General features: G+C 37.0%; 1 protein-coding gene across 4 annotated transcripts in view; it reads right to left on the bottom strand.

The window, feature by feature from the left end:
- PHIP (pleckstrin homology domain interacting protein) overlaps nucleotides 1-12,367 on the bottom strand; it is a 119,320-nt gene that overhangs the window by 24,316 nt on the left and 82,637 nt on the right. For all 4 annotated transcript variants that reach the window (XM_056343973.1, XM_056343974.1, XM_056343975.1 and 1 more), the window contains 7 exons: nucleotides 11,718-11,858; nucleotides 10,752-10,828; nucleotides 9,813-10,044; nucleotides 6,446-6,565; nucleotides 2,888-2,995; nucleotides 2,371-2,495; nucleotides 2,086-2,168 (listed from right to left, as the gene is read on the bottom strand). In XM_056343973.1, the coding sequence (XP_056199948.1) occupies nucleotides 2,086-2,168; nucleotides 2,371-2,495; nucleotides 2,888-2,995; nucleotides 6,446-6,565; nucleotides 9,813-10,044; nucleotides 10,752-10,828; nucleotides 11,718-11,858 (886 nt within the window). The remainder of the gene's footprint in view (nucleotides 1-2,085; nucleotides 2,169-2,370; nucleotides 2,496-2,887; nucleotides 2,996-6,445; nucleotides 6,566-9,812; nucleotides 10,045-10,751; nucleotides 10,829-11,717; nucleotides 11,859-12,367) is intronic.

Raw genomic sequence — 12,367 nt, 5'->3', positions numbered from 1 at the left:
ACACTTGTCAGTTACAGGCTGGCATTAGACACTATTGGCCTGAAACTCACATTATTTACATTGAAGGCTTGATAAAAGGTTCTGGCTCTTTCAACACCTTTTGCGTAGCTCCGACTCTTTCCACACTGCAAGTTTCTCAAAGTACAGTTACCAGCCCAGGAAGGAGATGATACCTGTGCTCAGTCTTAAAAGCAGCGAGGGTAACATTACAAAGTCCCTCTACTCCTGGATCTCTGTCATGATGGCTGACAGACGACTTCTGGCTAGGCTGTTCACGGACAAGGTACAGCAGTCATTCTGCTGCCGTGATCTTGTAGGAAAACATGTTTGGCATGGCAAAGGAGGACAAGACCACAGATCCATAACTACCAGGAAGGAGCAAAGCTTGGTGACATATTAGTAGATGTGGACTAATCTTGTCTCTTAAGGAATCTTTAAACTGAAATCACCTTTAAAGAAGAAATGGAGGTTTACATTTCCTATTGAATCAGAAGCCTAAGGTCTTTACCGAATTCCCTACAGAATTGAAGACTAGCTGTCTTTTTGGACAACATAACAAAGTACGATATCAAACTTATTAATTTATACATCTACTGTTAAGGCACACATCCCAAGCAAGGGTATCATGATACATCAAAGGACAGGAAACCAACTCATCTTTCCTGGCAGAAAAATCAGGTAAGAAACAATAAACATGGTTTTTAACATCCAGCTGTGCTACTTCTTCAGGTGACTTAGTTACAATGAACTTAGGAGAGGACAGCACTTTGAAAGCAACAAATACAGACTAAGGAGGCAGTATATTTGCAGAAATGTATGTTGTATCGGTTGTTTCCTCAAGGCAATCAGATACACATCATGTTTTTGCATTAAAATCCTCCATTCTCCTATATGCCTGAAGTGGCAAGAAATGCTGGCAAGTCAACTGTGTACATGCGAGCCACAGCTCCTGATGGAAGAACCGCAGGAATCGAGCTGGTACAGTTAATCACTGTTACATTACAGAAAGAGTATTTAACATTGAGACATGCTTAAAAAAAAAAAAAAAAAAAAAAAAAAAAAAAAAGGAAGGCTATCCATTTCATTTTCGGGAGCATGTCACTTCACAAAACCCACTGAGATACTGGAAAGGACTTAATGGTGCCTATCATTCTGCAAACATGGCATCACATACCAATTTCTCTCTTAGGGGAACAGTGCTCATCCTGAATTCTGAAGCATCAGTAACACTTGCTTAATCTTCTAAGTTTCAGGGACGATCTAAGGCTGTTCTTATGAATGAGAACATATGTATTTCTTGACCTCTTGAAACAAACCACCATATTAGAGGATCATTTTGTCATAATGCAGCTTTCTCTCCCCCTAATAAGATTTCATTGCTGAGAGGCAATCGTTGTTATCATATGGAAAACATGACTAGGAAATAGATCTGACTGGAGGACATTCCTGTCATGGACACTCTCCGATATCCAGAATTTCGAAATAAGTAAGCACAGGGCAAAGTAAAATGAATCAGAAAACACTTCCACATCATGCAGCAGTGAATTATAATTATATACACTTCAATGAAGGTAAACCATATGGGGTTTAGAACAGAATTCAAACAAGTCTAAAGAGATGGGAAGGACATTCTCTTGGTACAATCCAGAGATCAAAAATTTCAAATGGCGGGGAAAGTTCTTCCTTATTTCCAGCAGAAATTCATGGGAAAAAAATCTAGTAGCAATGCAGTTGTAAGAGGGCCTTCAGTCAAAAAAAAAAAAAAAAAAAAGAAAAAGACAAGCAATATATAGGCTACAATAAGTTATCAGTTACCAATAAACACCGTATTTCTAAAAGTATTCTTTTCCTCTCTGCAAACATATAACTGAGAATTTTCTTTGCACTTTTTTTTACAGATAACATTGTTTGCTGGCTGTAGCTTCAAAGCAGAACTCCACATCCAGTGGACAGAGGTTATGATCAGATTTCAGCATAGCATTAGGATTTATTTACCGTAACCTATTCTTAGTAAGTTCTCATGAAAATAAGTAGACACTTAAACAACAAAAAAACCACACCACCACGCCCCCTGCCACAACTCACCTATATTCCATCGTCTATGTTTTGCATCATCAAACTGCTGCCTCAAAACTAGGAAATCTATGACATCTGGCATATCATGGTACCTAATTACAACAGAACACACAACTATTAAGCGGTAAAACAGCAAAAGCATAAAGTTGAGCACTTACATAAAAAAATTAACACTCCGAATTCAACACTTCAAAAGCAAAACCTCAAATCATGACATTAATGGGATTTTTTAAACTTTCAACCTCACCCCCTGCAAGGAAGCCCCCAATTTGAATATAATATTGATTTCCTTACTTCATGGTGAATGATCCTCCAGTTAGTTTACCCGTATCAGGGTCAAGAAAAGCTAGTTTAAGACAGCAGAGAGTAGGCAATCCTACTTCATACTTAATCCCAACAATTTTCATTAGCTCTTGCTCCTGGAATAAACAAAACGTTATATACCACCACTGAAGTTAAGCTGATAATAACAACTTTCTAAAACATGAAAATATGGATATACTGAAAAGACATGTCTAAGTTCAGTACCCAAAAATTAATCTTTCAAAACAAGCTATTATTTCACAATGTAACTTGTCTGAAAAATATTTTTCTATGAACTGTAACCACCTCACCTGCTCAAGCAGATGCAAAAAGGAGTACAGTTTAAGGTCTGATTTCATTTGACTGTTACACTAAGTTAATATTTTAAGATCAGAAGGAAAAACTAAGAGCACAACATTAGAAACATACTGTATCAAGAATCTTCTTTCAGTTTAGTTTTCAAATTTTCGGTATTAAGGTATAAACAAAAATGAGAAAGAAGTCATACCCGTAATTCCATTTTATGCCATGGTTGTTTCTTGGGATTAATACTATATATTTTGTTCTTCTTGGCCATTACCACATATGCTTCATGACCTTGTCGGAAATAGTAGACCTAAAAGTGAAATGTGACAGTTAGAGACTTCAATGAGCTGTAATGCTAGCATATCACCACCATGCAGTGTATGTCCTTTCTATTTTATCATTAACTTTTGCCCACTCTTAAGAACCTGTTACTTTTGCAGGAAACCAAAAATTAAACAGTGAACAGTTAAAGCAGGTATAATAGAAACATTTCCAGAAAAAGTAGGAAAGATTTAGAACAATTTTCCCTATGAGCAAAATATCCTAAATCACTCATATGAGACCAAAATCAGATCAGTAATAACATCTACTTATCATCACACTATAGAACAATTCAATGTTCTCCACATATATATACACACGCACATCTATACAGTAACATGAATTCCACTAATACACCTGGTTATTCATCACTATAGGACAGACCTAAAAAGACAATGAAGTTTATCTCTAAATTCTCTGACTTATCATATCTTTTTGGAACAAGAAATCCATTCTAAAGGAAAATTCAGCTGTTGTTACTGTCCTGGTAAGTTCTTGGTGTTCGGTCCCACACCACCAAACAAACAGTCTAACAGACATGAGCAAACTGCAAATAGACATTTCAAGTGCTTATTAAAAATTTTCAAATCCTTCCACTATAAATTCCCATGGTTCAGACATCTAGAGTCTATTAGTTTTATTTTAATCCTGTTGTATATGATACCATGTGGATGAATGGTTTTGTTATAAACCATCACCGTAATGAAGTAGTAAGCCGAAAACCTTAAACATATATTCAAGGAATGCATCTGAAATGTGAAACATTCCTTGAACTAATCAGAACAAAGACCTGATAAACAGCTGTATTCTAGGTATGACGCATTCCAAATAAATGAACCCTCTTAAAAGCGCCCCAAGCAGTAAACATGGGGTTTCCATCAAGTAGGATGAGGGAACAACAGCTTAAATATAAAGGCCTAGCAAAAAAAGCAGAGTGAAAAGCCCTCAGTAAGTTTTAAAATACATTTATAAAATTAAACACACTAATATTTATATTTCCACATGCTTTCCAAAACCATTGTTTTTATAAAATATTATGAACAAATGTCTGTCAAATTTCTACATTAACAGTTACTGAGCTTTCTTAATGTCACATGGCAATTATTTTATTTTTAAATGAAGGACTCAGTACCATAATTTTTTTATGTTTAGGCTACCGAGAGACAGATCTAAAATAATGCAAGTTTAAATTACACTTGCGACGTTGTCATAATTGTTTCCTGTGCCTTCCAGTGAATCAAAACAAAAGAATCCACTCAGTGACACAGGCTACACAATTCCTCCTACGCTAACTGCTTCTGCTGAACCTCTGTGTAAACTCAACCCACTGTTTACAGACGTGAAACATTTTTATTTTGTAAATGGCTCTAAGCATTGCATCTTGTCAGAAGAACAAATTAGAAAGATATATGTGGAAAAAATAATTTATGCCTTTTCCCAGGAAATTATATTTTTAATCTTGATAAATTCCTGCTTCTGCATGTTGTAGTTAGTACCCAGACAAAAACTGTTCTTTATTGTCTTAATGGCAGAATACTCCAATGAGTATGTACTGTATTTTGATAATCAGACAGGGAAGTTGCAGTCCCATCTCTCTGGTATGTTTCCACTGTTCCTCAAGACGCATAACAAAGGTCTGTAAATAGCAGTATTCAGAAAGGGAAAAGGGATGGTATGTGCTATTCTTATGCACCGAGTGTAACTAAATAGAACACTACTGTTTCTTCTTGTTTGCACAGCTGTAAGAGAACAAATTTGAAATATCTCTCCTCCCAAATCTTTATAAAACGTACCAACCATCCACCAAAATGTCCAAAGGCCACACAAGACCTCTTCTCATCACACTTTTCTAATTAAACTGATCTATTTCTGTGGGTCTCAAAAGTAACTTTCTAAATGAACAGGTTCTTTTCACATCTTAAGCAAATCTGGGGAGGGCAAGTATCAGAGATGGAATTTTTAGACAGAGCAGTGTGATTACAAACGTACTCTCTATTGGTGCAACTACTCCTGCCTTCTAGGCACAGGACAGAAAATTTCCTCTTCACCAATATAAAAAAAGCATTTTTCACAAAAGGATACAGCCTACTTAGATATTCCTAGTACACACTGCACATGCTATTCAGCAGGTGCCAAATCAAATACACCAGTTTATCTTACTAAACTGACACAATGTTAAAGTCTCCTGAGCAATATGGTAGAGATAAATCCTTGGCTGCTTCACTGTATCCAGATGGTATCAGGCACCAAATATATTTATTTGGACTTGATCTTTTGAACAGTATCCAAAACATGCTTTCTGGAGGGTATAAATACCTAACCATTTTCTCCAGTTGCAACTCTCATCTTGAAGTGCTCCTTCCCTCCCTCATGAGCAATGCTGATGTCATTTTTGCATAGCTGTGCTGTGAACTGCATCAGCGAAGTGATCCAGTAAAAACAGAACTGCTTGCACACGCAACCTCTGCTCCTGATCAAGTTTTGAAGGTGGTGCCTACAAAAAGCTCTAGCTCAGGTCCAAATTTAATCAACTTTGCCACCATATCAAGGATTTCTCCAACTGCATTCTGAAGGTATGAGCAACACGCTGCTCCCTGAAGAGCCAACAGACTGCACGTTACAGCATAAGCCAGCTATTTCCTCTTATTTAACCTGAGGAGATTTTAGGAAACATGCACAGACTCTCATTTTCAAGACTGCCTTCTATCTGATACTCCGTATTCATACAATTCACTGTAACGTTCACATGCTATATATTCCAAAGTAGGAACTGGTGGGTGTTCTTTTGTTATTGTATTTCAAGACATCTGGGCCACGTTTCCAGAGTGTTTACAGTCTAGTTCATATAAAATACACATATGCAAAACTTCTCATTGTTTCCCGTTGTGAGAGATCAGCAGAAGTTTTCTGACATCAGAAACACAAGTGAAAAGGACAGTTCTTCTTCAGAACAAATAAGTTTCAAAAAACCCAAAAACCAAACACACACAAAAAACACTCTCTCCCCCCAAGCTTTAATTCCTGGATTTTACTTCAACCTCCAAACTGAAGTTTTGCAAACAACTTAAATTCATATTTGATTTCTTACCTATTCTTCAGCGTACAAGATGCTCTACAACTAAGGACTATTTTCACTAGATAAAGTGTCTCACACGGCTTGTGTACACATGTCATAAGGAAATTAACAAAACAAACGTAGTACAAGAAGGAACGTTACTGCAACAACATGGAATTAAAAGGAAGTCAAAGCAACACTGTGCAGAATATTTTTTAAGTATGGGAAAGGCTAAAGGAAGTGAAAGCAAATTTTAGCCAGATCAATATTTTGAAGAAAATGCAACATATTCTGCTACTAAATCTCTGGGAAAAAAATGCACAGATGAAAAAAGGCAAAAACAAGCTGAAAGAAGCAAGAACGCAGAGGGAAAAGCTACAATACCTCATCCCCCATCTGTGGCACAAATGGGCACCGACGAGGAACAGTGTCTGTAATCCATGCTGAAGGCAGCCATTCTTCCAGTGTCAAACCATTTTCTGCCAGAACTCCTACAGCCAGCCTCTGAAGAAAATACATACAGAAGATTAATAGGAATAAACTAACATGTGAGTAAGTCTTGTATTTCGGGAAGTGTTTTATCAAAATCAATTGCCATTTCTTAAGTATATTTAATGTAAAAAGGAAATTATTACTAGTGTGAAGATAAATCTTACTTAACTGCTCACAGTAACACCAAGAACAAAACCATTAATAATCTGAAAAGCTAAGTGTTTTTTTTAGTTTGATGGGTTTTTTTTTAGTTTGTTGGTTTGGGGGTGTGTGTGCATGTCTTCTAAGAAAGACTGAATTTATTAACACACTAATAACTACGCCTCATGCCCAAAAAGATAAAACTGAAATATGCCGTTTGATTTAACCAAATTCACATGGTTGCCTCGGCCCAAAGACACTACAACTATACAGCTGCCTCCAACCAAGGAATGCCACAAAATGAGGGGGAAGAGATTAACAAACATAAACAGAGGTAAAGCACGTGGAAATGACCTGGACTGGGTACGTCCAGGTTACCTACTTTTGCATTTACTATAACTTGCTGTGGAACTGCATTTGCAGACTGCACATCCACATCACGTATTTGTAAGTAACAAAGCTCACTGCAGTTGCTGGTCTTAGGTGCATCACTGCATGTTTGTGTCTAATACGACAGATAAAGCTGGCTTCTGTACAACCACTCAAGCAAGGTTGCTTTGAAATTATCACCAGAATCTTGCGCACGTACAGAAAGCAACTCGACAGTTGTACAGAAATCCACTCCATATAGCCACTGATGGAAAAGACTCTGCATCCCGAGACTGCAAATGGGATGCTCCAAGTGTAAAGCCATTGTACAAATTCAACTTTGTTTCTGCTTTTTTTCAAAAATGGGAACTACTTTGAGCGCACCACTGGAGCACCAGTGGGCACCGCACGAAAAAGCACACACACAGTTAAGAACAAAGAAACAAACAAAGAAAAAAAAATTGAAACAGAATCTCTCCATTGCAATAAATCACTAACACAGAAGTACCTTGTGGATTCTGAGGTTCAAGCAGGTCTGTCTTGTGAAAAACTGATGCACTGCATCAGAGCAAAATCTGTCTAGCTTATCGGTGAATTATGGGAAGGTAGGAAGAAACAGCCTTTAAAAAGAAAATCTTCCCTTCTGTAACTTCACACGTTAATCATCAGTTTAAGACCCTCTGGAAGCCAAGCCTGAACTCAGCTGATCGTCAGGATGAGACTAGTCCCAGTGACCTTGTCTAGCCATTTCTGAAACTCTACTAAACCCTTTAGTAATTAGTTCCACAACCTGATCACATGCTCAGGCGGTTTGGGGTTATTGTTTGCTTTCAGAGGGTGGGGGTGGAATGCAGAAAGGGCTTTTTTTGGAGCTTTGTCAGTGTCATTGGGTGTTAGAACTCACCATAACAAAGTAAGGAAAGGAATCATTCTGCATTTATTCATTTTTCTAAAACATTCATAGTTTTATAAAAGCTTTTTTATGATACCTCCTCCAAACTCTCTCTCTTTTAAGAATCAGCTTCTTTGTGTCTGCCCCAAAGAAAATATTCTGTACCCTTTGATCTTCCTGGCTGCTCCTTTCTTGCCCTTCTTCACTGCTGTACCATTTTTTAGATTGATTTTTTGGTGGAGGAGGGTTAGAAACGTAAGTACTGTTAAAGATCTTGACAGCCTATGCATTAATAGAGAAGAATGAAATTCTTTCTCTGCTCCCTTAATTCCTTAGGTTCTGTGCCTGGCTACAAAGATCGTCAAAACATCTTTTCTCAATGGAAAGCCATAATTTTCATTCAGGTTCAGAAATCAGGAAGAACTTTTTACCAGTAAGGACTGAAGCTCTCTGCCCAGTAAGGAAGTAGAATCTCCACCACAATAAACACCAAAGACAAACATGTCAAGAATGACAGGTATAATTAATCCTACCTAGGCGCAGAGGGAGGATGGATGATTTTCTGACATGCCTTCCAGCCCAATATTTTCTTGTGATTCAAGAAAGGAACAGGTCATCTTTAAAATCTGAAATATCTAAATCTGCTATTTTTGTAATTGAAGATCTCCTGCACCTTGATAACTGAAACCAAAATGGATGCAAGATTCCCAAAACACTCAGTGCAGCTTTAATCTAAGTGGAAATACTAGACTATCAGCCAGTCTTATATTTTATAATAAAAAGCTAATGATAAAAAGCTAATGTAGAGATTTCAACCGCTGAAACCTCCTCCACCATTTATCTTCCTGATTTCATACCTTATTCTGGTTTAAAGCTGTGTAAACACCAAGACACTATTAGTACTGACACTACAACCAATGACTGCCTACAACAAACAAAATGCCTAATCAAAGCGTAAACACTACCACCTAACATCCTGCATATTATAGCAAAGATTCACAGCAAAGCTGATACTATGCCAACCTGCACATTAAAACAGCTATTTTGTCAGTCTACCTTCTAATGAGAGCCAAAACACTGAAATAACAAGCTTAAGAAATGCTGAAGACTTCTGATCTTATAAATAAAACAAATACAGTTATTTAGTTACTTAGATGGTACTGCAAAAATAGAAGCTATGAGCTTATAAACACAATCTATCAGATAGACTGCTTCTGGTCTCTGTAAAGAAAGAATGAAGAAACAAAAGTTCTCTGATCTAACACTTAATTAAAAACAAAACCAAACCAAACCCCCCAAACCACACTGAAAATAACAGAAGTCACTGAAAATTTCCATGTACTGATCTAAACTGGAATAACATGGTTATATTAGAAAGCAAATAAAACACAGACAACAACAAAACCCTGATCAAGCGAAATTCCCCTTGATGGAAGTATAGCAGCAAGCATAATGCAAATATACACATGGAACTGATACAAATGAACGACACGATTGTGCAGACCTAAACGAAACTGCAATTAAGCAGGGAGACAGTACAGCTGAAGAAATACAGGCATGTGTTATACCAACACTCAACACACATTCATAGAAGGGAAGTTTCTGGTCTGAGAAAAGATGGGTGTTAATGGCATTAAAAGTGTTCCTTAAGAGAAACACATCTTATTTAGAATGCGTATCATTACAGCAATCTATTATTTGACTTACAAGAGTCAGTAATTACCATTTATGATGAGTAAAAGTCATGATGTTTTCAAATTAGACAACATTAAGTTGCATACGCAACTGAATCATTCATCTAAATCTTTCTAAGACAGCAGGAGGGAGCATTCCTGCAATAGACAAGGAACATCTAACCTTTTGTTTTCTCTCTTTGGGTTTCCTCTTCTTTGGTGATGTTGATGGTCCATCTTTCTCCTCCATCCCTTTCTTCTTTTCCTTTTTAATCTGCTTCTTTTGTTTTTCAGGTCCTTCTTCATCCTCTGAACTACTTTCTGCTTTCTTTGTTTTAATTTTAGGAATTTTCTTTGGTGGTTGCAAATTGATTCCTGCATCTGCCGTCCAGTCAGAATAATCACTAGAGTAGTCACTACACAGGATGTAACAACGAAAAAAGAAATTCAAAACCAAAAGTTAATAAGCAATTCAGATTTAATTGGATTATATAATACAACCCAATACAAGATTACAGTCCAGATGACTACAATACTTTAATAGTTAAAACCAATGCCTAAAACCCTATATTCTATCTACAATTTAAATGGTATTAAAACAAAAGCCTTGGTATCACCCAGTTTAGCAAGAAGCTTAACTCCTAGCATCACCAGAAGTAAATACACTGTTCACTTAGTCAATTCCAGATGTGAAACTAACATTAAGAGTCTGGATACTGTTCTCAGGGCTTCTGGTTTTGAACAGCTTTGAAGAAAAGTTAGCAACGAAAAAAATCTGCTAAAGAAACAAAGGATGGGTTGAAGCTACCTCAATCTTTGCTCTCTAATTTCAAACCAAGGGTCAGCAGAGACAATCACACAGCTCAGACTGACAGTCACAATAAACTGCCACCACATGCCTATAAGCGTGCACGTGCCTGTAAAACCGAATCGGAAACAATTCTGCTTCCAGCAAACAAGGATGAAACCTTCCCTAAATTTCAATTAGTAAGGTAGCTGAAAATTAACTTCCATCTCTTCTTCTAAACATGTACAAATTTTAATTATTCATTAACTGTTTATGGAGAAGATTGTTTACGATTTATCAGCAGGACTTTTCTTTGTAAGCTATACTGTCACTTACCTAGAACTGCCATCACTGTGCCATGCTCTTTCGTCATCTTCTGACGTTCCACCACTGGCAACAACTACTTCCCCTTCCTAACAAGGCAGGTGGGCAGGGGTGGTGTGCAGAGGGGGAGGCAGGGAAAAAGAAAGCATTTTCTTTGGAACTCAAAAAAGTTATAATAAATGATAACGATTCTTCTAGGCTTTGTATGTGTTATAAACATTTAGCACTATGAAAGCTTTATATTATTAAAAAGGCATTTTAGTTTGCAGATACTTTAATGGACTTAATTAAATGAAAAGAAGTAAGAAAACACTATGCATGGACAGATGCACAGTGTAGAGCAGTATTTTTATAACATATAGCCAGGGGAGACTTAAGTGCTTCTCAACCTCCATGTAAAAAGGCTAGCTTATCTTTTGAAAATTATTTCCAGTCCTTTTAATGTAGTATTCCCATATCTTTTAAATCAATATGAAACAAAACCCCAGTACAAACTTCATATACTCTTACTAATCTTTACTGTAGCTACAGAAGCACAGAACGGTTGAGGGTGGAAGGGACCTCTGGAGATCGTATTATCCAACCTCCCTGGTCAGGCAGGGCCACCTAGAACCAGTGACCAAACTGCTACGCCATGTCAACCATACTGATTAGGCTGGTAAATATAGGGCAGATTTATGCAGATTTATTTAGATACTGCACACACATACTTTGCAAAATGCCCTTACAAACGAGCATTTCTCCCTCTTATCAATTACTTTTTAGTCAAAACTAAACACATAAACAGCATGTCAAAATCTAATTCGACATCATTTTTTTAAAGAGGTGAAAGAAAAACCACAACAAAAAATGCAACATGAGTTTCTCCTAGAAAGAATGTTCAATTAGCTGACTAGAAACAATGTTCATTTAGCTGAAGCAGGAGCTTAGCAAGTAGAAACGGAATGTATAAGATTGCCTCATGAATAAGGATCTTACATCTGAGGAACTATGTCCATTTTCTAACTCCTCAGCAGGCCTTGCTGTTTCTTCTACTGCATATCTCGTACGGTAGTTGTGCTGATTAGCTTGCTGTTTTCTTGAGTCGCTAGTGTCTAGTAAATGATCGTGAGAATGATTCTGCAAAGACACAACAGTCAAAATACATCATTTTTTAGTATACGTTTTGTTAATACACAGACAACATTTTCTTTAATAACAGACTTCAGGAAGCAATTTTTGCAGTAGCAAAAAGATGCAAGTTTCAACATCACAAAATTCAAAACAGGCCGCAAGTCCAAAACTAAAAGAGTTGCTGAAGAAAACACTCCACATGCATAGTTGAATATATGGACCAAGCAGTTCAGTATATTCTGAAAACAAATAAAAAATCTTTCTGGATATAACAATTTGTTTAATCTTTGACTATTTAAACTCTTAATTCTCTACAAGGTACACATCAGTTAACTACTGATAGGCTGCCAAGAGCTTGTAACAGCTCAAAATTACACTAAACATGGCCATCAGAGGAAAGGGGACTCTTACAGAGAACGCCAGACTGTGATATTTTGGGACTGAGGGGTCAGATCTGTTAGAAGAGAGATCCATACAGTAATATATCCCTTAGCATACTGAGATGACTGTCTCCA

The sequence above is a fragment of the Falco biarmicus genome, chromosome 6 (genome assembly GCF_023638135.1).
Source record: "Falco biarmicus isolate bFalBia1 chromosome 6, bFalBia1.pri, whole genome shotgun sequence".
Taxonomy (NCBI): Eukaryota; Metazoa; Chordata; class Aves; order Falconiformes; family Falconidae; genus Falco; species Falco biarmicus.
This window is presented reverse-complemented; position numbering and strand designations above follow the sequence as displayed.